General features: G+C 40.8%; 1 protein-coding gene and 1 long non-coding RNA gene across 24 annotated transcripts in view; one reads left to right on the forward strand and one right to left on the reverse strand.

The window, feature by feature from the left end:
- SYNE1 (spectrin repeat containing nuclear envelope protein 1) overlaps positions 1-27,082 on the forward strand; it is a 486,694-nt gene that overhangs the window by 430,530 nt on the left and 29,082 nt on the right. For all 23 annotated transcript variants that reach the window (XM_085023506.1, XM_085023534.1, XM_085023521.1 and 20 more), the window contains 5 exons: positions 10,829-10,991; positions 20,211-20,398; positions 21,322-21,472; positions 26,114-26,296; positions 26,559-26,696. In XM_085023506.1, the coding sequence (XP_084879632.1) occupies positions 10,829-10,991; positions 20,211-20,398; positions 21,322-21,472; positions 26,114-26,296; positions 26,559-26,696 (823 nt within the window). The remainder of the gene's footprint in view (positions 1-10,828; positions 10,992-20,210; positions 20,399-21,321; positions 21,473-26,113; positions 26,297-26,558; positions 26,697-27,082) is intronic.
- LOC102163894 (uncharacterized) lies at positions 2,801-5,701 on the reverse strand. Its single transcript, XR_300629.4, has 3 exons — positions 5,504-5,701; positions 4,197-4,256; positions 2,801-3,704 (listed from the first exon to the last, which is right to left on the reverse strand). It is a non-coding gene; the product is annotated as an uncharacterized LOC102163894 (long non-coding RNA).

Below are 27,082 nucleotides of genomic sequence, written 5' to 3' on the forward strand. Positions count from 1 at the left end.
CCCCCGCCTGCCAACCGTATGACGTCTCTGTCCCTGTTCTAGGGAATGCGATTAAAAGAAAAGTAGGTTCTGTTATTTATTTCTTCAGTGTAACTTCCCAGTCCTTTGTAAAATACTGAGAGCAACTGTGAGAGATTTGGGGGCACAAGAACAGAGGCCCCTTTCTTCAAGGGGTTCATGGTGGGAATGCAGACATGCAAAGAGAATAAGCAAAATGATGGACTAAGTGCCCTGGTAAAAGTACTGCAAGAGATGGAAACATACGGTTCAGCTTAAACCACCCTAAGTATTTAGGCAAATGTAGGTTTTATTTATTTATTTATTTGTCTTTTTAGGGAGGCACCCGAGGCATATGGAGGTTCCCAGGCTAGGGGTCAAATCGGAGCTGTAGCCACCGGCCTAGGTCAGAGCCGCAGCAACGCCAGATCCGAGCTGCTTCTGTGACCTACACTACAGCTCACGGCAACACCGGATCCTTAAGCCACCGAGCAAGGCCAGGGATCGAACCCGCAACTTCATGGTTCCTAGTCGGACTCATTAACCACTGAGCCACAACGGGAACTCCAAATGTAGGTTTTAGAATCCCAGTGCTAGGTTTATCCTCACTCCTCAGTCACTGATAACCAAATCTTATTTCAGAGGGAGGAACTGAAGCCCTTTGTGCTATAAATACCCTTCTGCGGGAAGCTGCCCACTTGGTAAACATCCCTGGGTTTTTTGTTTTTGTTTTTTTTTTTGTTTTTGTTTTTTTTTTTTGGTCAGATTATGACTCATGGATTGGCTGGCACTGCTGGGTAATCCAGTTAAACTAGGTAATATTCTTTTCTAAATTTCAGTGGTCCGGTGGTGTGGAATATGGGGTTGCACTAGGTCATAATGTTTTACATTTAATTCAATATAATATAATCATATATGCCCGGCAACACACAACGATACAGAAAAGAAGTTAGGTGTTTCCTCCTCAAAGTCATGTTTATAACATTTCTGTCAGGTTTTTCAGTCAAGAATTTTTTAGATGTTGTTGAGTTTATGTTTCCAAAGACACATTAGTAAATTTGAATCAATTAAATATGGGATGCAAAGGCTTGCACATTAGTCACTAAGACGCTCGTATGTTTCTACTTTTCTAGAGTCTCATCATTCACAGATGTAATATTGTCCATTTCTAATTATCTCCTTCCAACATAAATCAGATGACACGTTGACCATTAATTTGTCCTGGGATTTAATATCACACTGGATTCATAATTCCTTGAAGCTTCTCCTAAATGGCATTCAGCCATCACACATTAGCTTTCCATTTTTTGGGTTTTCAGCGCTTGGCTAGTGCGCGGGCTAGCTGACCATCTCCCACACCCATCTTCAGCGCTGACCTGCGAGATGAAATATTAACTTTCTATGAGTCAGTCTTACTCACTACTCTTCCCTTTTCCAAAGTGTTTTTTTTTTTTTTTTTAAAAAAAGCATTGATTTAGTAAAGCAGAACCTAACTGATGCCTTCTGATATTTCAGTTTTGGTGCTCTTGTGGGAATGGGAAGGTTATTTTTGAGGATGATCGTATTTTCAGGTGAACAGCTTCCCAGCTAACAAAAATATGGGAAGAAAGAAAGGAAAGAAAGAAAGGAAGGAAGAGAGAGAGAGAGAAGAAGAAGAAAGAAAGAAAGAGAGAGTGAGAGAAAGAAAGAGAGAGAGAGGGAGGGAGGGAGGGAGGAAAGATTCACTGATACTAACCTGTTATATACAAATAGAATGCATAATTTTGCGTCAGTTTCCTCTGTGGACTAGCTTAGGCTATTCTAAGTACAAAGTAGATGTGTTTTGCATTGACTTTCTTAAACTGTCATTCAGCATTATCAGCTTTTTAGGGTAACAAAAACTTTTGCCCCATTATAATGGATAATTATAATGGAGCGTAATGGAGAATGTTCTAATATGCCTTCTAGAACTGTTCAGTCCAGCATAGCAGTCATTAGCTCCCTGTGGCGGTTTAAATTCGTTAAAATGGTATACCATTAAATGAGAGTTTAATTTTCGTTATAGTCCCTTGTACGAGGCACATTTCCAGTGTTCAGGAACCACTTGATAATAGCAGCTACCTGACGAGATACCACAGACACAGACCATTTTCATCATCCCAGAAAGTTCTGGTCACTGCTGGCCTGGGCAACTACAAGCATTTCTGAGCCTTTGGCTTTCGTTAAGAGTCAGCATAAGAAAGAGTCATTGGGAGTTTCCACTGTGGTGCAGCGGGTTAATGATCCGGCCTGTCTCTGTGGAGGTGCCTGTTCGATCCCCAGCCCAGGGTAGTGGGTTAAGGATCCAGTGTTGCTGCATCTGTGGTGCAGGTCACAGCTCCAGCTCGGATTCAGTCCCTGGCTCAGGAACTTCTATATGCCATGGGGGCAGCTGAAAAAAACAAACAAACAAAGACCTCCAAAAATCAAAGAAACAGTCATTGGTGTAACTGTAATTTCTGTAAAACTGTCTTCAAGGATGCTGACTCTCATTTTATCAGTGAACCCTGTGCAAAAACCCACACAGCAATTTCTCCACAGCCTAGGTAGGACTAATAGAAAATGCCTCTTAGCATTAGTTGTTCAGAGCTTCCAATAATAGAGACTGCATTATTAAATATTTCCCCTCTTGATATCTAGGAAGATCAGACTCAGGATGTTTGCTCTGTTGTAATGCCTTTTCTCTTTTAATTGAACTAGTGTCTCTAATAAAAGGATATTCTTCTCCCCTGTACCAAACCTAAAAACCCATCGCCAAAAACAAAGCACATGTTCATTATCTGGGTTTTTTTTTAATAACAGCTTTATTGGGATATAATTCACATACTGTACAATTCATCTGTCAAAAGTACACAATTCAGTGATTTTTAGTGTATTTACAAAGCTGTGCATCCATCCCCATCATCAATTTTAAAACATTTTCATCAACCCCAAATAAAAACTTCAGTCACCTTTTTTCCCCTCTGTCCTTCCTTCCGCCAGTCCCAGGCAACTACTAATCCATTTCCTACCTGTTTAGAGTACCTGTTCTGGACAGTTCATACACATAGAATCATACAGTGTGTGGTCCTTGGTGGCTAGTTTTTTAAAAATCTGTGTTGTATTATTATTCCCTTAAACATTATATAGAAGTAAAAGCAAATATAATTTTTTTTAAACTGTCGAATGCCTCCTGTGTATGAAGCACTTGTCCTGCATGTTGCTGCAGGGCAGACGTTGGCAAGCCTTCTGCTTAGGGCCGTATAGTAAACATTCTAGGCTTTGTGGGCTGACAGTCCCTGACAAAGCTCTCTGCCCTTGCATCACAAAAGCAGCCTGAGACAGTATGTGAAGAAGTGCGATGGGTCCCAGGAACATTTTATTACCCAAACAGGTGGCAGCCGTAGTTCACACACCGCCCCTCCTGGGGGAAGTGAAGCTGAAAAAGAAAATGGCTTCTAACCAAATAAGGCTGCAAAGTGAGGATACACGGGGCCCCTCCTGTCAGGGCCTTCCTTTTTCTGTTGCATCTTCCTGCTCTCTCTCCTCCCTCTGGCCAGGCCAGACCTTAAATCTTCTTTACGCTCTTCCTTTTCTCCAGATGAGATCAGATTCTTCTTATCTGCTCAGCAGGCTTTCTGCCAGAGTCCGTAGCATTTCCCTTGACTGTAATAAATACCTCGTGTGACAGATTATTCCAGGTTTCTTTCCTGAAATGCAAGTGTATCTAACTTGGTCACCACAGTAATCCCAGAACTTAACGTGGTTTTGCATCTAACGGTCGCTCCAGTATGTGTTGAGTGTCTCATTCTGGGACATAGGAGGAAAAGCACCCCACCTGCATATAAGAGTATAGCAGAGCCTGAGCCTGGGGCTTCATATGCCTGAATGACAAGGTATTTCTGCTTCACCTGCACTTGTGATTTTAGGCAAGTTACTATCTTCCTAGTGCCTCAATGACATGATATAAAAGGTTATCAGGAAGATTCAATGAGGCGGTTGCTATTTTATCACTTAGCACAGTGAAGTGTGTGATAAATGTCACCTCTCATCCCAGAGGGAGTTTAGAAACTTGTGCAGCACGGGGGAGGCTTTGCAAGGTTGTAGCAGCTGCCCTCAGGAGGCATTTCAGTCTCATGGGAGTTCTGCCCAAACTAGAGGAACAGAAAACTTAATTCCTGGAGTGGCGTGGCTGGTGTTACCTGATGGTGATCCATTCCAAAAAGCCAGGCCAGAGTCAGGAATGGTTTGTTGCACCAAGCCTGGAAGTGACACAAAAGTAATCATGAGTCCTTGATTGACTTCACCTTGTTCTGGCTGGGTGACCTAGGGCTTACTGTATAAACCTCTCTGAGCCCCAGATTCCTCATTTTCAAAATGTTCATTAAAATAACTGCCACATCTCTAATAAGAACTATGTATAGTATAAAATGCTGTATAACATGATTTATCCAATATTTTCCCTATTGATGGAAAATGATGTTATTGCCATTTTTTGCTACTATAATAATTGTATCTTTCAAGTCCTGCCATATATTTAGTTCAATGGAATAAATATACCGTGCTAAGGATAATGAACATGGGGGAAAAAATTAACCCATGGGAAAAACTAAACAAAGTAAAACGGAATTAAACTTAGGAAATAATGGCAATAAAAAAAATTTAAAGATTCCAGAGTTTTTAAAAAATGTTAGTCACAATCAAGAAAAAATAAATTTGCCTGCTATTGAGCAACTATACGTATTCCTTTAACCAAATTTGCATGTTTATATTCCTGATTGTTATAAATAATACATCAGTGGAATGGTTGTTTTATAAAGAATTCACAATAGTATAAGCTCTAAGTAGCAAGATTTTAAAAATGATTTTATCTATAACTAAGTTTCCTGGAATTTTTTTAAATGTAAAATACAGATTTTTTTCTTTTATAAAGAAAATGTATTGCTATTTTAAAAGTAATCAACTCATACAAACAGAACCAAATGCTTTGTTTTGGTTTAGTTATAATTCATCATATTAGCTTTTTTAAAGAAAATTAGCAAATGCTCATTATCTGTTTATATATTTGTAATTTATTTGTGTGTATGTATTTTAAAAATCCAAAAAAGGATTTAAAAACAGACAGTACTAGTCATATTTTATTAAGTGACTTGTGATGAATAATTTGGGAACTTATTTTCTTTAAGAGCTTAAATTAGGAAATTAATATAGAATCAGTGCAGAAAATTTAGGAACTCTTGAAATTCACATAAGGGAAAAAAAAAAGTTGTCTGGGATTTCACCAAGCAATGAACAGATACTTTTTTAAATTACCGTAAAATGAGCGTGTTATTTTTGTCACTTTATATCATTATTTTTAAAAGGACACTGGTTTATATAAGGGGAGAATAGTATTTCTCCATTACTTTTCATGCTTAAATAGTCTGTTCAAAAGTGAAAACCAAGCACTTTCCCACAGAATATCTTTTCCAAGCCGCCTTTCCCCCAAGCCCCTGAAACTCCTACTTACACCACTTAGCTGGCAAATCACACTCTTCAAAAAAGAAGTTGCTCCTTTTTGCTGCTCCAGTGTGCTGTACTTGTGGAGGTTTTGCTTGTTTGCATTTGGGTCATGAGGCTTGTCAAGTGTCCTTTCCAACTTAACAGACAGCCTGCAAGGAAAGTCAAAGGTCCTTCCAGAATGCAGAATGGCAGAGTGTCTGCAGCCGGCCTTATTTTTGAGACCCTTCTTTCTTTAGACCTGGAGCCTCCGCCTCCTTGCAGATTACACTGAGCCTTTTGCCTTCTTACACTCGTGGCCTACATTCCAGGGATCAAGCCTGCCACATGTTAATGAATGTAGGTTTTATTTAGAAACATGACCACTTGTCACTCACTGCTCAGTGTCATATTATCAGGCAGAGAGACTTACCAACATTTGTCTGGAGTGAGCATTTTCATACTTCCATACACAGACGGGGGGAACGTTCATCCCCACGCAGGATTTAGCCTTTTGCTCTGCAAACCCAACTTTTGCAAGCGGAACCTTGATGGTGGTGGCGGAAGACCCGTGTGCCCCAAGGATGGCCGAGGACGGCTGTGCGGATGCAGACCTCCCAGACTGTAACTGCGATGTCACAAGGCAGGCATTTCCTTGAGTTTCCTCCATTGTGCACAGCTTTCGGGTTACGTGGGGTTGGAGGACCGGCTGCTGGAGCTTTGATCCTGATTGTTTTTGCCAGTGTTAAGTGGAGAGGATGGGTCTTAGGAGCTGGTTGGCCCCGTACTCCTCAGCGTTGTTTGTTGGTTTGTTTTCTTGTCCCCCTACCGGGCATGCGGTGCTGAAGGAAAAGGTTGATGGACTTTGTTATGGCTCCCATATTCCATGTGTCTCTGCACTGGATACGTCATGCAAGGGGTATGGTTACAGTAGAGAGCCAGAGACACAGGAAAGAGATTCAGAAAAGGATCCAGTGAGAAGATCCTGTTAGTCCATCAGCTGCTATTTAAAGAGTCGGCTCCTGATAAAACTGAAATTCAGCCATAGCCACAGCTCTGTAGCTGAAAGCTTTCCCTTTATTAATAAAAGTCTACTCTATCTCAGGGCGCTGGAGAGTTTCGTGTGTGAGGGAAAGTTGTTTCTGTTTAGGTGTGTCAGTAGGTTTTTGGTCACTGACTAGTATAATGGTTTTAAAATGTATGTGCAAAATGTAGAAATTTATGTCTGAAAGAGTACTTTAGTACCCTATGCAAATGTAAGTTTGATTTTTTATTCAGTTACAGCAGGAATTTTCATTTTGTTTTAGGCTATTTTTTTTTTTTTTTGCTTTGCAGGGCCATACCTACGACATACGGAAGTTCCCAGGCTAGGGGTTGAATCAGAGCCACTGCCGCAGTCATAGCCACACAAGATCCGAGCAGCATCTGCGACCTTGACCACAGCTCACGGCAACACCAGATCCTTAACCCACTGAGCAAGGCCAGGGATTGAACCTGCATCCTCATGGATACTAGTCGGGTTTGTTACCACTGGGACACATAGGAACTCCTCATTTTGTTTTTAAAAAATATTTTTCTTGTGCCATAGCATGCCCCAAATAAATCTCTACTGATGAATAGGATTTGTTAGTGATACTTTTGGTTCTATTATGTTTAGAATGTGAATTGTTTTGTTTTGGTTTATGGATCTACTAAATTTGTGTAAAAGAAAGTATTGAGGTATATAATAAGAAATCTCCATGTGTGTGTATGTGTGTGTGTGTGTGTGTGTGTGTGTGTGTGTGTGTATGTGTATCCATGTGGCAATACTCAGACTCTGGATAACTGGATTTAGCAGTAGACTCCTTCTCAAGAAAGGTCAAGTGCACAGGATGCACATTGAACCATGAAAGGACAACCAGAAGGTGCAGGGACGTACAAGTTCACCAGCCTTGCTAAACTTACCCAGACTTGTGATGTCTCGAAACACCTATTTTGAATTATAATCCTGGATCCTACCAAAAGGAATATTATTCCAACTTCTTACCATGACAGACACATAAAACTATTGTGACACTTTATCCAAAGACTGCCTTTAAAGAAATGATGGGGGGGGCAAGGGGGACAGGGGGACATTTCTCACACACACACAAAAAAGAATGATCGTTGTCCAGCAAATACCAAGTTTAATAAGCACAAAGAAGATGTATGGGAGCTTGGTCCCCACTTCCTCTCAGCTCACATCCGCTCCCCCGTGGTGTATTTTATTTGTAGTCAAATATACTTTTTAGAAAATGAGAAAGGAGAACCACTTAAATGTTCACCCTCACTGACTTCACTAAGATTTACACATTCATTTGAAAGAGGAACCTGTCCCTAATGGACGATATGAACAAGCTTTTCCGTGTCACATTGCCCTTGACACAGAGCATTAACTGCTCTGACTATTGGAACCGTACAGTGTTATATACAAGACTGCTAATCCTGTGAATTATTTCGCTACTGTAGACAACATCCAGTGGAACAGTGTTTACCCATATCCCTTTGTGTCTTGGATCTTGTGATCATTTTTGTAAGTGCATTTTGAACCAAGAAAATGAATGAATGTTAGTCCTGAAATAGATCATTTGAAAATATTGGACCTAGAGGAAATTTTAAGTATGCATTTAATAGCAAATAAATTAAAATATATTAACAAGATAAATGGTCTTAGAATACTAATTATTAATGTTTAGCAGGTATTTAAATAGTACCCAACTTTGTGCAAGGCACTGAGCTTTGTATGGCAGACAGAAGCAGAAAGAGGAAACCAAAAGTGGAAATTCACACTTCCAGCTTTTCCAGGAACGTCCATGAGGAAGAGAAACATGGGCGTAAACAGTACCAGGGAGTTTGAACAGGGTAAGAAGGAAGCAGGCACTGAGTGAGGCACCCTTCCAGCCTCGAGCTCCACACAAAACCCAGGTCATGTTATGAGTTTGCTGTAAAACCCCCTCCCAAAGCATGGTCAGCGTTTGGATCCTGCCACATCTGGAGACAGGAAGTTGGTCTGGTCGAGGGAGAGAGGTTCCCACAAGGACATTGTTACTGGGGTAAAACCAGGGCAAACATCTCAGTGCAGTGAGCCATTCTGCAGTCCTGTTCCAGTAGGTTTACTGATTATAAACTGTCCTCTCCGTCTAGGACACTAAAGCAGGATGGCCAAAGTCATACGAAATCCCAAGCCCGTGCCATGGGCATTGGTAGAATATGCACCTTAAAATTTACACCCAGTAGCTATTCTAAAACTGTCATTCACTAACTGGTGCTGTGACCCAGTGACTGGGTGAATTTTTCTGCTGTATCAGAGAAATATGAGTGGGTTGTATATAACAGTTCTTGGAATTATCGATCAAGGCGAACGCCTTGGAATGCCCCGGAGACAGGGTACAGAGTCTCCTTATGAAGCTAATTAGAGAAGTCTTATCTTGAATGGAATTAGGAGACATGATAGACATACCGCAACACATTTTCTATTCCTTATCAATAGAATGAATATAATTTTCAAATGCATATTTTGAAAAAATGTGCCATGAAGGGAACTCCAGGTATTATTATTATTATAATTAGTGAGATATAGATATTATTATCAGAACCTATTATAATGAATCTCCTTTTAAGCACTTGTATGTCAAAGAGGAAAAGTGATTATGTCTTGGACTAGGTGACTAGATTTTTCATTTGAGAGAGGAACATTGGTTTACAGTAACTGTAATAGAAGTGGTGACATCAGTTTTAAGCAATTAAAACTGAATAAAAATGCTCAAAATACTCTGGTTATGAGACATTTTCTTCAGAGAGGTGGCTCCTGTCCAGAGGAGCCTCTCAGAGTCATCAGGGGTGGGGTCGGGAGTGTTGGGGAGAGTTAACAGTGTAGTCTAGCAGCCGTAAGTGGTCCGTACTAGTCCTAGCTTGAGAATCATTTCTTTACTACCCGAAAGCAATAGAGTTAAGAAATCCTAAGTGATTCTGAGCGCATGTTGTCCGTCTTTGAGAACATTCTCCTGCAGATCCCCTGCCTTGAAATCTATCACACCCCTAGAGCTTTAAAAGTCATGTTGCTCTTGACATTTTTTCCAAGCAGATACTCTTGAACTGAGCCAACTTAGCCTCGGAGATGGAAGCACTTTGGTCATCTGCCATCCATTTCTGTAGGAGCAGTGTCTGAAGGTGACCACATTTCCTGAACCAAAAGGTCTAAAATAAAAACTCATAGTCTAAAAGCAGAACTGACTGTTACAGAAGGGCTGTACCAGAAATCACCCCTTGTTTATTAGCCAGAGACTAGCTCATTTCTTTAGTTATTACTGTACTTGGCTGTATTTCATTGTCTCCATGTCCAGATTTCTGGTCAGGTTGTATGTACATTTTGTTAGGAAGATAATCAAGTCATTTCTTTTGTCTTTCTGGCATCTTACGCATAAGGTGTCCACACATGATTGTTAGATAAATGACGTCTTTTTTAATGGGTTTTTACTCCTTCCTGGAGAGAGAGGAAAAACAGTTTGTTGTTATTGTTGTTGTTATTTGAACATGCACAGTAGCGAATACTGTACACCAAATGATTTGGCTGTGCAGATGGAAGGTTGGCTAGGGGTCGATCTCGAACCTACTTATAATCCAAAAGATCTTTAGTGTGATCTGGCATCAGTAAAACTCAATTTGCTAAAGTGCATGTAATAACTCACTGATGTTTATCTTAAGTGCGCTTTCTTTTCTTTTCTTTTTTTTTTTTTTTTTTATGCCCCTTCCCTTGGCATGTGGAAGTTCCCTGGCCAGGGACTGAATCTGAGCTGCAGGTGCAGCAACACTGAATCCTTTAACCCACTGTGCCAGGCCAGGGATCAAACCCACACCATCATAGCCACCCATGCCTCTGCCATCAGGTTCTTAACCCACTGCACCACCACCAAAACTCCCTGTGCTTTCTTCTTTTAACTGTGTTTCCACCACACATTTGCTGAAATCCATCCCAGTGGGGCTGCATTGACCAGAACTGTGGATCTTGCAGTCTGTTTGGTAACAGTCTATTGGAAATGTTCATTTTCTTCTCCCAGGTATTCTTCAGAGAGGTATAGATTTTGTATTATTTGTGAAAGTCATCATTACTATGGCACCTTCCGCTATCTGCCTCATTTAAATTTCCCGGGTACCCTTACATCATCTTCTTTTTATAGATGAGGAAACAGAGACACAGGGAGGGTATACACCTCCCCACAGTCACACAGCCAGTAGGCGGCTGAGCCAGGAGGACTTTGGCTTTAGACCCTTTGCTGCCCCGAGGGAGATGTAAGCGAGGCCTCCCTTGAAGTTGACATGTCTGGTTCTCTGCCCACAGGGTAAAGAAGCTGAAGGAGACCTTGGTTGCTGTGCAGCAGCTGGATAAGAACATGAGCAGCCTGAGAACGTGGCTGGCCCACATCGAGTCAGAGCTGGCCAAGCCGATAGTCTACGATTCCTGCAACTCCGAAGAAATACAGCGAAAGCTGAATGAGCAGCAGGTAAAATATAGAACAATGGCCAGAAGGTGAATAGGTTCTTGAATATCTGTCCTCCTGACCAGATTAGAGAGGTGAGTGTGAGATGGAAAATCTGAAGGAAGCTCAGCAGGATTGGTGAGAAAGGGGAGGCGTTGACTAGACAGCTGTCAGGGGCACATTTCCAGGTCACCACAAAGTTTTCTTCGGGGAAGATCTACCCTCATAGGGTTAATGTCACTGGTCCTCCAAGAAGCCATCAAAGATGGTAGTTTTGGTTGAGCTACGATGATGTATCCAACACAGGGCTGACAGTTTTGTTTATGTATTTGTGGGTCACTAACCTGCAACCATCAACATAGAAAGGAGCCTTTTTTCCCCTTGTGTATAGTGTTCTGAAAAAGATTTCAGTGCATACTTCAAGTTGTTAGAGTCTAAAATAATTTCATTTTGCAAGGAGGATTGCATAACCTGCTGAACACATAGTATAATTTCACCTTTGTATGTGCAGCAAACGGCATACAATATACAACCTAACAAAGCAAAGAGGGCAACCCTGAAAAATATATACAGAAGGGATTTTGCTTATTGTTACTCAGCATCGCAGACTCCAGCTGCCAGTAATATGAATAATAAACATGAAGTATGGCTTCTCCATGCTTTTATTTTTTTATTTTTTTATTTTATTTTTTATTTTATTTTATTTTTTTTTTTGCCATTTCTTGGGCCGCTCTTGCAGCATATGGAGATTCCCAGGCTAGGGGTCTAATCGGAGCTGTAGCTGCCGGCCTACGCCAGAGCCACAGCAACGCGGGATCCGAGCCGCGTCTGCGACCTACACCACAGCTCACGGCAACGCCGGATCGTTAACCCACTGAGCAAGGGCAGGGATCGAACCTGAAACCTCATGGTTCTTAGTCGGATTCGTTAACCACTGCACCACAACGGGAACTCCTCTCCATGCTTTTAGATTGTCCTCGAAAATTCCACCCACATTCTGATTATTTCCATCACAATATATTCAAGTTGCTTCACTTTAAAAAAAAAAATGTCCAAACAGACCTATTTCTGCAATCCTATGAAACAGTTTTTATGCTTTACAAACTGTTTAAATCAAAGAGGGTAGATATTAAGATACAATATTTAGGTGGTGGGTTACTTTGATATTTAAATTAGCATTTCTTTTTCAAGAATTTGTTAACAGGACATTTTTCAGTTTTTGTAAAATTAAAACCTTGTCATGGACTCTCTGATGTTTGAAATTCTGATGATTAACTAACGCTGGGGGGGTTGTGGTTGGCTGCCAGTTCCCCAAAGCCTCCTGGAGAACATGTAATGATATCTAGACGTGCTAAGAGTTAAAATACCAATGATCAATATTGCAATTTAGTGAATATAAGAAAATCAAAGCAGTCTCTACTTAAACATGGAAAAATGATTACATGCATTTATATTTGCACCGATTATTAGCACCCCAATAAATGCCAGTACAAAGATTAAAGGTCAAAATCCACAAAGAGAACAGGAGAGAAGATGATAGAGCTGACAGACATCCAAGAGAATCTGGAAGATAGAAAGTAGATAGAGGAAGAGTGAAGGGGCTAGCAGAACGCAGGATGAAGACAGCCAATTCATGCCGCAGCATTCCCGGAAGGTTCACTCAAGAAATAGAAATATCAAGTCTGTAGGGCTTTACATGGAAGATTGCCTGAAAGTCTGAAAAAGGAATGGTTAGACAGACAGATTCCCCCTGAGCCCAGCTAGGCAGGTAACTGCTTCATTTACTCTCTGGACAAGGAAACCAGAGGGACTTTGGGTTTAAAGATGCAGGATGCCAGCAATGTTGAAGCCACTCTATTAAAAATAGATTAAGTGAAAGGTATGAGGCCCACTCTACTGCATCCCTTCCCACAGTGTCACTAGCCAGATTTACAGTGCAGCTAGTATTGATGGCAAGGAGTTTCAAAAACTAGTTCAGTTATTCCATTAAACTACCCCCATCCCCTAAAGATAAAGAAAATGGAAAGGAAGAAACGATCGAATTAGTAATGTAGAAAAAATTTTCCAAGCCGAAAACTACACACTTCTAGAGAACAAACCCTACAAGCGCCCAGGAAAATGCAAAACCAAAGCTATTAAGAAATTTCAGAACATGAAGAATAAAGAGAAGATTTTAAGGTTTCCAAGGTGGAAAAGTTTGATTTCTCCAAAACAATGCTGGAAGCTGGTAGACAATGGCACAATGCCTTCAAAAGGCTGTGAAAAATTTTATGATTTAGAATTATTTTATCTGCCATTTAATAAATAAAACACTTACCTCCTATGTACACATTCACAGGAAGCTAATGAAAGATATGCTACATATGCTGAAATGAGAGGGAAACCTGGGAGGAAGAGAAGGAATTCCCCAAGATGATGGTAAAGGGAAGTCCCGGATGGCAGTGGTATTGCAGCCTAGAGAGAGTGTCCAGACAGGAGTCTGGGCACTATACTTACATCTCCAGGGAGGAAAGCAGTTGAATTAGATTACCTGATGAGCTGAACCATCCTGGAAGGAGTTTTATTGGCACCATAAGAGAAAGAGTAGAAGTTAGCCGTACAAATTTTAAAGAGAAAAAAGGGGAGGGAGTGGTGGGGAAAGATGGAGAACTTTGATTAAAGAGAAAGAAATGTTATATAAGAAAAAAAATACAGCATATTCTGTTATACAATGTGAAAAAATAGTAAAAATAAAACATAATCATGCAAAGAAATGATTATTGCTGTAGCTGTAAGATATGCTAAAACAGTCATTGGAGCCCCATGAGTCATGTCGTGTAGAAATGTATTTCTTCTCTACTAGGGAAGCACCAATAATGTCTAACATTTAAAAATCAAGAAATAGTCACATATAAAAACATGTTACTTAGAAATATAGAGGTAGGAGTTCCCGTTGCAAGAAGTGTGTATTTCTCTTGCCAATGCACTGGCTTCTTATAGATTTAATTGAGAGAAATATATGTAGACTTGAGAACGTTCAGAGAACGTTTTATCAAATTTCTCCCTGTTATAAAAGAAAAAGCATAAATTTGGAGACACTTTGTGAAAATTCTAGACCATTACTTGTGGAAATTAAAGTGGAGACAAAAATTGCCATCTGGATTAGGGTACTTGTATAATTGTAAAACCCCTCAGGCCTATTTTATGTCTTGATTTTTAACAAAAACTTTTGAGCAGAAGCACAAGGAGACTTTTCTCCAGTGTTTACTGTGGGAACCTAGTCAAGGTCCTGGAGGTAAAGCTCATGAAATTGGGGGCGGGGGCCCTATGACTGGGTCTGTCAGGGTTGTCCACACTTAATCTCCAGCAAGCCATCAGAGTTCTGGGTTTCGTACACCAGCACCAGTTTCCACAGTGGTTCCCCCATGAGTCTCTGCTCTGAGACAGATGCAAAAGTATGTGGGAGTGACATCATCAAGATGGTGGCATAAGCCATCTGACTTCTGTCCCCCTCACAAGAAGGTAAACAGCCAGCTCTCCTTAGATGAGACACGACTGTGAAAATCCCAGACCCCAGAGTGAGGCTGCAGCACCCGCCCTGGACCTCAGAGACTGAGAAGAAGGGTATCAGAAGGGAAGAAGAGTGGCTGCACTCTGGGCACATCACTCTCTGCAGGCTGGCGCAGCATTGCTCTAAGAGGTCCCTGGGCCTGTGGTTTCTCCAGTGGGAAAAGAGAGGTCACAGTGGACATCCAGCTTCCCCAGCATTTCATGAACCTTCCCAGGAAGCCCACTTAGGTCTCACTTCAAGAGGATCACTCAAGAAATCTGTGGATATGATAGATTGAGAAGGGGTGTGGGGGCTTAACAGCACCTATACCCAGATCTCTCAGGACTGCATTCTATCTTGCAACTGTGCCCAAGAAGAGATCCCAGGCAGCATCTGCTCACCAATAGAGCCCAGCCAGTGGCCCTGTCTGGCCTGGAAACTCAGTTGGCAGTTCTGCTTGATTTGAGTCCCCAGACAACTGGCCATACTGGCCTTGGGCTCCTTCTACCAACCGGCCTGGGCAGGGAAGCAAATTCCCAGCCCTGCCCAACAGCTGAGTATGGTCTCCATCCCACCCCACCAAGAAGCCCAGCCAGGGAACCTAGGCAGCCAGGGAGCCCATCCAACAGTCTTGCCTGGGCAGGGAGCCAATCTAGCAGCCCTACCAACTGTTGAGCATGGCCTCTGGCCTTGCATAACCAGAGAGCCTGAACTGTGATCTGGGCAGCTTCAGAGCTCAACCTACAACCCTATTCAGCAGTAGAGTTCAACCCAGGGTCTTGTGTGATTGCTGAACATAGCCTTTAACCTTGTCTGACCTTATCTAGTCACCAAGGATAGCCTATAGACCCACCCAACAAGAAAGCCTAGACAACAAGGCTGCTCAACCATGGAGCGCAATCTCTAGGTCTACTCACTGTGGGATTCAGCTGGAGAGCTTGCCTAACTGGAGATCCTGGTCAGCAATCTTGCCCAGCACAAGAGCACAGCCAGTGACCTACTTGATGGTAACCTAGACTGTGGCCCTGCCCAACTCTAGGGCATAGCCTGCAGCCCTGCATGATCACACAGCACAGCCTGAGACCCCACTTGAGCACAGAACCAGTCAGTAGCACCATCTGATCTGAGAGTACGGCTTGAGGCCCCACCAAAAATAATTACAGAGCCCAGCCTGTAGCTCTGCCCATCACAGGGTCCAACCAGTGGCACTTCCGTGCCAGGTGACCTCACCCAACCAGAGGTGATTGTAGGGCCTAGCTAGCAGCTTACCCCCACCTCACACCAATGTCAGAGCATAGAACATTTTCCAGGACAGACTGTATGTTAGACCACAAAACAAGTCTCAAGAAAATAGAATTATACCAAGTATATTTTCCAACCACAATGATATTAGACTAGAAATTAATAAATAAGGAAGCTGAAAAATTGACAAGTACATGAAAGTAAACAACACACTCCTAAACAGCCAGTATATTAAAGAAGAAACTAAAAGAGAAATGAAAGAAATATCTGGGAGTTCCCTGGGGGCCTAGCTGTTAAGGATTTGGCATTGTCACTCCTGTGGCTCAGGTTTGCTCCCTGGCCTGAGAACTTCCACATGCCGCAAGTGAGGCCAAAAAAAAAAAAAAAAAAAAAAAACTTTAAACAAAATTGGCAAAACTTTTAGATAGAGTAACTAAGAAAAAAGAGAGGACCCAAATACATAAAAATATTAAATGAAAATGAGGACATTACAAAAAATACCAAGTATTATTAGAGATTACTATGAACAATGATAAGGCCGCAAATAGGATAATCTAGGAGAAATGGATAATTCCTAGAAGCAAACAACCTACCAAGACTGAATTGTGAAGAAATAGAAAATCTGAACAGAGCAATAATGAATAAGGAGGCTAAATCAATAATCGAAGACCTGCCAACAAAAAAATGTCCAGGACCAGATGGTTTCACAAGTGAACTCTACCAAACATTTACAGCTAGTTCATCTCATTCTTCTAAAAAATTGAAGGGAAAGGAATATTCTCTGACTCATTTTATGAGGCTAGCATTACCCTGATACCAAACCCAGATTAGGGCACCCTATGAAAACTATCAGCCAATAGCCCTGAAGAATATAGATGCAAAAGAAATTCTCAACAAAGCCTTAGCAAACCAAACTCGGCACCACATTAAAAGGATTATACACTGTGATTAAGTTGGATTCGTCCCTGGAGTGCAAGAATGATTCAACATATGCAAATCAGTAAATGTAATACATCACATTACCAGAATGAAAGATAAAAATCACAGGATCATCACAATAGATGCAAAAAAATTCAAATAATAATTCAAATGAAAATAACTCAAGAAACTGGTACAGAAGAATTGGACATCAACATGATAAGAGGTATATATGACAAGCCCACAGCTGACATCATACTCAGTGGTAAAAATTTGAAAGATTTTCCTCTAAGATCACAAGACAAGGGTATCTACTCTCACCAGTTCAAATCAACATAGCATTAGAAGTCCTTGCCAGAGAAATCAGGTAAGAAAAAGAAATAAAAGGGCTCCAAATCAGAAAGGAAGATGTAAAATAGTCTCTGTTTACAGATGACATGGTCTTATATATAGAAAAATACTAAAGGCTCCATCAAGAGACTGTTATAAATAATAAAAAATTCAGGAAACTTGTATGATACAAATTCAACATACAAAAATAATTGTGTTACTGTACACTAACAGTGAATTATCTGGAAAATAAACAAGGGAAACAGTCCTATTTACAATAGCGTCAAAAATAATAAAATACTTAGGAATAAATTTAACCATGGAAATGAAAAATCTGTACACCAACACTATCAGACATTGATGAAAGGCACTGAAGAAAACACCAGTAAATGGAAAGACACCAGATTGGAAGAATTAATATTGCTAAAATATGCATACAACCAAAGCCATCTGTAGATTCAATGCAATCTCTGTCAAGGGTCCAATGACACATTTTAAAGAAATAAACAAAAATTCCTAAAAGTCATATGGAACCAAAAAAGACCTCTAAGAGCCAAAGCAGTTCTGGGGAAAGAACAAATCTGGAGGCATCACACTTTCTGATTTCAAAATGTATTCAAAGCTATAGTAATCAAAACAGTATGGTGCTGGCATAAAAGCAGATATGTAGGCCAATGGAATGGAATAGAGTCCAGATACAAACCCACACATGTATGGTCAATGACTATTTGACTAATAAGAATACTCAGTGGGAAAGAGATCATTTATTCAAAAAATTATGTTGGGAAAATTGGATATTCACATGCAAAAGAGTTAAGCTGGACTTCTATCTTACATGGCTTAGAAAAATAACCAAGTGGATTAAAGACTTTTTTTTCTTTTTATAGCCTCACCTGCAGCATTTGGAAGTTCCCAGGCCAGGGGTTGAATCAGAGCTGTAGCTGTAGGCCTACACCACAGCCACAGCAACACCAGTTTCGAGATATATTTGTGACTTAGATGCCACAGCTTGAGGCAATGACAGATCCTTAACTCACTGAGCAAGGCCAGGGGTCAAACCTGCATCCTCACAGAGTTTGTGTTGGGTTCTTAATCTGCTGAGCCACAATGGGAACTCCAAGACTTAAATATAAGACTTTAAACCTGGAGGAAAACATAGAGAAAAGGCTCTTTGACGTTGGTCTTGGCAATGATTTGTGAGAGCATGACCAACAAAACCAAAAAGAAACAGGTGGAACTAAATCAAACTCTGAAGCTTTTGCACAACAAAATTAATGATCAACCAAATGCAAAGGCAACCTAAGAATGGGAGAAAATATTTGCAAACCAATTATCTAATAAGGGGTTAATATCTAAAATATGCAAGGAGGTCCTATAACTCGATAGCAAAAAAACAAAGTATTCCATTTAAAAAATGGGCAAAGGACCTGAATAGACATTTTTTTTTTCCAAAGAAGATACTCAAATTGCCAACAGGTACATGAAAAGATGGTCAACATCACTAATCATCATGGAAATGCAACTCAAAACCACAATGAGATATTACCTCACACCTGTTAGATTGGTTGTTATTAAAAAACAAGGGATAAGAAGTACTGGCAAGGATGTGGAAAAAATGGAACATTTGTGCACTGTTGGTGAGAATGTAAATTGGTGCCACCAAGATGGAAAATAATACAAAGTTTCCTCAAAAAATTAAAATTAGAAAATGGAACTACTAAAAAATTAAAAATAGAACTACCATATGATCTAGCAGTTCCTCTTTTGGATATGTATCTGAAGGAAATGAAATCATTATTTTGAAAAGATAGCTCTACATCCATCACAGAAGAAACATAATTTTTTTTTTTTTTAGGGCCTCACCCACCACATGTGGAGGTTCCCAGGCTCTTACACCACAGCTCAAGGCAACGCCAGAGATTGAACCCACATTCTTATGGATACTAGTTGGGTTTGTTACCACTGAGCAACCATGGGAACCCTGAATTTATTTCCTTATGTCTAGTTTGTAAAAATCTCCAAAATTAATCAAAGGCACTGATATTCCATTCAACAATAAGCTGATATTTGTATAGAAGAAATTGGAATAGGATGTTAAGGAGGAAAATAGGAAGAAGAATATACATACAAGAATAAATAAATCCCAGCTGTCTAAGTAAATTGAGGAATTACCAAGAGAAAAGCTAGGTAACTTTCAAGAACTATATCAAAGAAAAGCAAAGCACATCGAGGGTCTTGGAGAATGGGGCAAACCAAACATAGCACCATCAGCCTCCTCTTTAATGATGGAATGCTTTCAGCAAATTGAGTTAAAAGCTCATAGAAAAAGTAATGTATATTTTGCATTTACTTTCTATGCGTCTCATATAGAAGAACTCTGGGAAATTTCAATGCCTTGTGGGTTTTTTGTTTGTTTTGTTTTTGTTTTCCTTGAGATTCCATTTCAGTTTTAGTTATTTTTTTTTTAAATTTATTGGAGTATAATTGACTTACAATGGCATTTAAGTTTCAGGTACACAGCAAAGTGAATAAATTGCATATATGTATATGTATGTGTATATATATATGTATTAATGTCCTGTTTATCACCATAGTCTTTCTCTTTCTGTCCTGTGTTTAAAATTGCTCGCTGAGGAAGCTGCTGCTGATAATGTCATACATGATAGAAGACCTAGGTCCCTTAACATGATTCCCTTTAATGATGATGAAATTAACTATTTAAAACAGCTTGCAGATCCTTGGAGATCAAACCCCAGTTTTTCTTTTCTGTCTTTTCTTGTTCGTCTTTTTAGGGCCACAGCCATGGCACATGGAGGTTCCCAGGCTAGGGGTCAAAGCAGAGAAACTCCGGTTTTTGAGTGGCAGCTCTTAGCAGAAGATCATGGATTCCTCGGATTGATTGATCTGTGGATTGGAATGGAAGTGACAGATCTGTGAAGAAGTGTCTGGGGCAAGATTCATTTTTCCATCCCTCAAGAAGCTAGTTATACTCAACATAGTTGACGTAGTCTCCTTGACCTTTCTCCTATAGCCGAAATATTTCTACACTCATCTTCTCGTACTTTTGGGCTTGCCATATTTCATAAAGGAAGGTGAAGAAACCCCATGCATTCGAGGAAATGAAACATGTGTCAAGGTTTTGCCTAATCATTGTGGAGTCAGTGGACGCTGGTTCTCCCATGTGTGCACAAGGATTTTAATAAAGCCCATCTCCTTCCCCTTAGGAGCTCCAGAGAGACATTGAGAAACACAGCACAGGCGTAGCCTCCGTCCTTAACTTGTGTGAGGTTCTCCTGCACGACTGTGACGCCTGTGCCACGGACGCCGAATGTGACTCCATCCAGCAGGCCACAAGAAACCTGGACCGGCGATGGAGAAATATCTGTGCCATGTCCATGGAAAGAAGGCTCAAGTAAGCTGGGACATACTAGCAGTTGGGAAAGGGGAAGGACCAAAAAAAAAAAAAAAAAAAAAAAAAAAAAACTTGCCCAGAGTGTCCATTGTTCACTATTGCCTTTTGGTTGCAATGTCCAAAAATAGCCTTGGTTTCCCAGACTTGCCATCATCTACAATTAGTTGGGAAAATACGTAGGTATAAAGGTAATACGTAAATATAACAGGCCAAGTTACACTTGACCTAATGGTCTAAATATAATTCAGAAATATGAAAATAATGCCATTGCTGAACAAGTATAATGTTTCAGCATTGGTGGTGTGGAGAAGTAACATTCTTATATTAAAAACAAAATAATAAGACAAAGGACTTATCTTTAGGCCCTTTGAAATTCAAAGTGGTAAAAACTAATGATGTGTGAGAAAATTACCACCATGATTTAAAGCACATAATTTTTGTACTTTCCTGGGAATTCAGAGGTTAATATTTGTCCGGCTGTCACAGGTTGATTTTGATAAGGGTGCCTTTGATGTTGGGCTTAAATGGATTTTCAAACCGTAGTTTTTAGTTCAGTGGGACCTTGCAATGAGTGTGCACTGCAAGCAAGGTGTTGCACTTTTGAACTTCCTTGCACCTCCCCAGAGCAACTCACACCATGGGCTTGTAATACTCGGTTTGACTAATTCCAAATCCAGAGCTGCCGGATGTGTGTTTAAACACACACACACACACACACACACACACACTCTCACAGCTGTTTCATTTTAGCTCAAACAGTTGTTTCTTTTTCAGTCTGGGCACATTTGGCTCAAGGCACGGTTATTGTTTGGCACTCCAGTTGCTTGCTTGGGCACTCTTAATCCTGTTGCAGGCATCAGACAGGGCTGTGGAGCATAAACCTTCTCAAACAGTCAAATTCTGTTCTTTCATTTCTGTCTCAGAATTGAAGAGACGTGGCGATTGTGGCAGAAGTTTCTGGATGACTATTCTCATTTTGAAGATTGGCTCAAGGTTTCAGAAAGGATAGCTGCCTTCCCCAGCTCCTCCGGAGTGCTCTATACAGTTGCCAAGGAAGAACTAAAGAAATTTGAGGTGACTTCTAATTCCAAATACTTCATCTGTATTTTGCTAGGAGAGTAGCCGGCTAATGGGTCGTTGGTGTCCCAAGACCTAACCTAGCTATTCACCCACATATTGTTTGTTCAAACAGCCAGATGATGGCTTTCTGGTCATCTTTGTTATTACTAAGTAAGTAGGCAAAGAAGAAAGGAGTTTTTTACTTTAAGGTTATCAAGACTTACAAATACAAGAGTTCCCATCGTGGCTCAGTGGTTAACGAATCCGACTAGGAACCGTGAGGTTGAGGGTTCGATCCCTGGCCTCGCTCAGTGGGTTAAGGATCTGGCGTTGCCGTGAGCAGTGGTGTAGGTCACAGACATGGCCCGGGTCCCGGGTTGCTGTGGCTGTGGTGTAGGCTGGCGGCTGTAGCTCCGATTAGACCCCTAGCCTGGGAACCTCCATATGCCACAAGTGCGGCCCTAGAAAAGAAAAAAGACAAAAAGACAAAAAAAACAAGAACAAAAAACCCAAAAAAAACAAATAGGCGTTCTCTTGTGGCACAGTGGATTAAGGACCTGGTGTTGTCACTGCAGCAGCTTGGGTCTCTGCTGTGGCTCGGGTGAAAGCCCTGTCCCAGGAACTTCTACCTGCCTCAAGCGTGGCCAAAAACAAACAAACAAACAAACAAATAAAGTGGTGATGAAGAGAAATTCTGTTAGGAAACAAGAATCCTGATTTCCCCCCAAAAGACCTTGGCATTCTTTGGATTTCATAAGTCTTTAAAATCAAACTTCTGGGAGTTCCCTTTGTGGCTCAGCAGTTAACGTGCCAACTAGGATTCATGAGGATGTGGACTCGATCCCCCTCGCTCAGTGGGTTAAGAATCCGGTGTCGCCATGAGCTGTGGTGTAGGTCTTGGACGTGGCTCGGATTCCACGTTGCTGTGGCTGTGGTGTAGGCTGGCACCTGTAGCTCCAATTCTACCCTTAGCCTGGGAACCTCCATATGGTGCAGGTGTGGCCCTAAAAAGACAAAAAGGAAGATCAGCCTTCTAAGATTCATATATGACAGCTTCCCACTCTATAACATCTATCTTCCAATATATTTTCTTGATGTCTTTTATCCTAGCTGGAGTACTAGACTATATACATATATGCTAGAATAGAACATGTCTCAGATGTATAAGTGCACATATATGTAAATCATTGATAAAGGAGAATTGGATCCAGAATTGATCACATATTTTAAATCATAAACCATCCCTAATTACAAATGAAGAGCAGGGCCATTCTTGAGTCACCAAGATTTTTTCAATTTTACAGAAACAAAAATAGCAGCAGGATAGTCATTTCATAAAGGAAGGACTAATTCAGTAACTGATTCCAGTTCCTTGCCTGTTTCCGTGATCTTGAGTCTGCTCTATCGCTGTGATAGGAGGAAATCCTAATTTCTCAGCTATCTCTTATTTCATGGAGACCCTGATGTAGCCTGAAGTTGACCATTTTTTAATCTGAAGTTTCTTTTCCCATCAATTCCCGCTGATAGTTGTGTTCGCAAATATATTAGTAGCAAACAGTTCTGATGCATGTGTCGTATAAAAATAATTTTTGGTGGCTAGGTCTGCCCCAAGCTCCCCAAGATATTTTAAAATAAGGCTAGGAGTTCCTGTTGTGGCTCGGTGGTAATGAACTTGACGAGAAGTTTGATCCCTGGCCTCTCTCAGTGGGTTAAAGATCCAGAGTTTCCATGAGCTGCAGTGTAGATCAAATACTTGGCTTAGATCTGGCATTGTTGTGGATGTGGTGTAGGCCAGAAGCTACAGTTCCAGTTCAAACCCTAGCCTGGGAACTTCCATATGCTGCGGGTGTGGCCTTAAAAAAAAGAAAGACAGGGACAAAATAAGACTAAAAAATCCAATCAGCTGCATTCATTTTTACCTTGCAACAGCAACCAACCAGGCATTTATTGGGACCTATTACAGTAAATATGAAGTTTGGGTTTTGTTCTTGTAGGGTTTAAAATCTAAGAGTCAGGAGTTCCCATTGTGATGCAGGAGAAATGAATCCCACTAGGAACCATGAGGTTTCGGGTTTGATCCCTGGCCTCGCTCAGCGGGTTAAGGATCCAACGTTGCCATGAGCTGTGGTGTAGGTCACAGACACAGCTTGGATCTGGTGTTGCTGTGGCTCTGGCATAGGCCTGTGGCTACTGCTCCGATTAGACCCCAAGCCTGGGAACCTCCATATGCCCAGGGTGTGGCCCTAAAAAAGGACAAAAAGGCAAAAAAAAAAAAAAAAATCCGAAAGTCATAGAGGGGCAGCTACAGGAATCTATAAAAGTGTTCATATACTGTGTGAACTGATTAAGAGTTACTCTGATGTCTGAAATATAGATTTGTTCTAACTATACCACAAAATTCCAGGAAAAAAAATCTAATCTAAAAAGTTTTCCGGAGTTCCCGTCATGGCGCAGTGGTTAACGAATCCGACTAGGAACCATGAAGTTGAGGGTTCGATCCCTGGCCTTGCTCAGTGGGTTAATGATCTGGCGTTGCCATGAGCTGTGGTGTGGGTTGCAGACGCGGCTCGGATCCCGCGTTGCTATGGCTCTGGCGTAGGCTGGCACTACAGCTCCGATTTGACCCCTAGCCTGGGAAACTCCATATGCCGAGGGAGCAGCCCAAGAAATGGCAAAAAGACAATCAGTAAATAAATAAATAAATAAATAAATAAATAAATAAATAAATAAAATAAAAAGTTTTCCCTTAGAAAACTTCTAGTAAAAAGCCACAATAAAGTCTGCTGTAGATTTCAGGTCAGTCTGGTATGAACCAATGCTAGTGGAAATATTCTCGTACTTCATCTTATTACACTCAGCTTCATAAAGGTTAAACCTTTCTATAATTGGCTTACACTACAAAGCAGATTACATAACATCCTTTTTGTTGCTATTTTAGGCTCAAAAGTGAGCCATATAGTTCAGCCTCTAATGGCTATATAGTTATATAGCTACTTAGTATGAATGATTTTATTATTTACCTTCGTAGTTAACTTTCTCAAGAGACAGAAACGAATCGTGAGAGGACAGTCTTTGCCTGTTCAGTTGCGCAAATATTGGGGACAGATCTGGGTGTGTCAGGGTACCCCCCCCCGCCCCCGGTCCCCGCCATCACTCCAGTGAGAAAACATATTCTCTGACCTCGGTAATGTCAGAAGTTGATCTTCCCTTACCACTTCCTTTTCTGGGGAAATAACGTAAAGTTTTATAGAACAAAAGGTTGGATTTACTCAGATGAAGGCTCTTAAAGCAACTCTCAGTAGGAAAACCATCTCAGAGGCTAAAGTGCCGTAGCATCAACAGTGTGATGATCCAAAGGAAGCGAAACGCTGGGATTTAGATGCGTTCAGTCCAATTAATTATAGTGTTTTCTGTCTAATGCCAGGACAAAAATCAGTCATAAATCATACATGTGCCTTTGAAACCAAAAAGCTTCATTTTATTTTGACCTAATGATTCTTATGCAAAGGCTATGCTATATGGCAGAGAGAAAGAAGAAAGTGTATCTTACCTGCAGAAACTCTAACCTCAAAAGTATACAGACACTACTATGTAAGGTGTTACATCAGCTCTAAAACGTTTTATAAAAACTGAATCATTCATGGGAGCAAACTTTTTTGTTCCAAACTTTTTTCAATGTAAGGTTACTTCTTTTTTACTCAGCTGCTTTCCTAAAATGTTAATAATAGCTTGCATTTAGAGGCCCTTCTGCAAAAGGTAGTTTTATTTTTTTTTAATAGACACCAGAATTGAGGTGATTTCTGGAATTTTTAGGAACTTACGTATTTTACAAATTAGTTCTATGATAGGTATCTTTTCTCAGCATTGGCATCAAAAATTTTGAACATTTTAAACTCACATTTCAGCCCACAGAAATATTTTTGTAAGCAGTTTATTTTACGGGAAAAATTTTAAGGCTGTTAGTTATTTTAAAAGCTGTATTACATAGGTACATGTGTCTGTTCTATATGTATATATTATGTAGGTATATGCATATCTTATATACGTATATGTGTATGTTCTGTATGTGTATGTATTACATAAGTATATTGTATATGTATTTGTACATATACATATATTTATTACTGTTTACCATTTTCTTTTATGTCTTTGTTTGATCAACACCCTTTTCTTAAGCCACTTCAATTACATTATTTTTCTTTAACAAAAGAACTATACACTGGTTAGAAATTGTCCTTTCCCGGAGTTCCCATCGTGGCTCAGTGGAAACGAACCTGGTTAGTAACCATGAGGATGGGGGTTTAATCCTTAGCTTCGCTCGGTGGGTTAAGGATCCAGCATTGCCGTGAGCTGCAGCATAGGTCACAGACGTGGCTCTGATCCTGAGTTGCTGTGGCTGTGGCGTAGGCCAGCAGCTGCAGCTCTGGTTTGACCCCCTACCCTGGGAACTTCCATATGCGGCACCTGCAGCCCTAAAAAGCCGAGGGGAAAAAAAAAAAAGAACAAAAAAAAGACAAAGAAAGAAATTATCCTTTCCCATGTGGGGGAAAGAGTTGGCTTCCCCATTCCACCTGCTGTCACGATGTGAAGCCCAGACACCCTTGCTAGGAGCCTGTCTCTGATCTCCCTGTCCAATGTGCTTCTCTGTGGTCTTAGGCTTTCCAGAGGCAGGTCCACGAGACCTTGACCCAGCTGGAACTGATCAACAAGCAGTACCGTCGCCTGGCCAGAGAGAACCGCACTGACTCCGCCTGCTGCCTGAAACAGATGGTTCACGAAGGCAACCAGAGATGGGACGACCTGCAGAAGCGCGTCACCTCCATCTTGCGCAGACTGAAGGTCTGCACTTGTCCTCCTCTGTAGCATAGAAGCCCAGAGGACAGAAGGGGGCCATCTGAGCCCAGCATTAGGACAGAATCTCGTGGCTTTGTAACACAGGGTGGGAGGAAGGGTATCCAGCTTTAATTCACATGGGAGAAATTTGCAGGGTTCTCGTTGCTCCTCGAGAAAATGACTTTTCAGGAGAGCATTGGAATCAGCAGGGCCATCTCAGTATGTGTTTGTGGCTTTTTCACTTGCATTATTTTCTTTCCATATCCAGCATTTCATTGGCCAGCGGGAGGAGTTTGAGACTGCCCGGGACAGCATCCTGGTGTGGCTGACAGAGATGGATCTGCAGCTCACTAATATTGAGCATTTTTCCGAGTGCGATGTTCAAGCTAAGATAAAGCAGCTCAAGGTAATAGATTAGGGCTTTTTTTCAAGCTATTAATGCGATGAAAGTCTAGAGAGGAAAGGATTTGTAGATCTTTTTGTGAAAAATATATTAAAGAGCCATTCTTTTTTAAAAAAATTAGTTCTTCTTGATTGAAAACAAATTCAGAAAATAAGAAAGACATTAAAAATGAACTAAAGAACATTAACGAAAGATACAGCTCCCATTAACATATATACTTTTCATTATTAACTCGATTGCTAACTTTGTTGGTTTGGGGTTTTTTGGTTGCTGTTTTTGTTTTTTTATGATTCATTTCTAGCGTCTTTGAATAGTTTTTCTGACCCCATGATCCAGAGCAGTTCAACCGTCTCACGTTGGGATGTCATTTCTTACATTGTGCATTCTTA

This window comes from Sus scrofa, chromosome 1, assembly GCF_054392235.1.
Source record: "Sus scrofa isolate SSC_HxYL_T2T_F1_AM1 chromosome 1, Sscrofa_HxYL_maternal_Yorkshire_Landrace_v2.0, whole genome shotgun sequence".
Classification (NCBI taxonomy): domain Eukaryota; kingdom Metazoa; phylum Chordata; class Mammalia; order Artiodactyla; family Suidae; genus Sus; species Sus scrofa.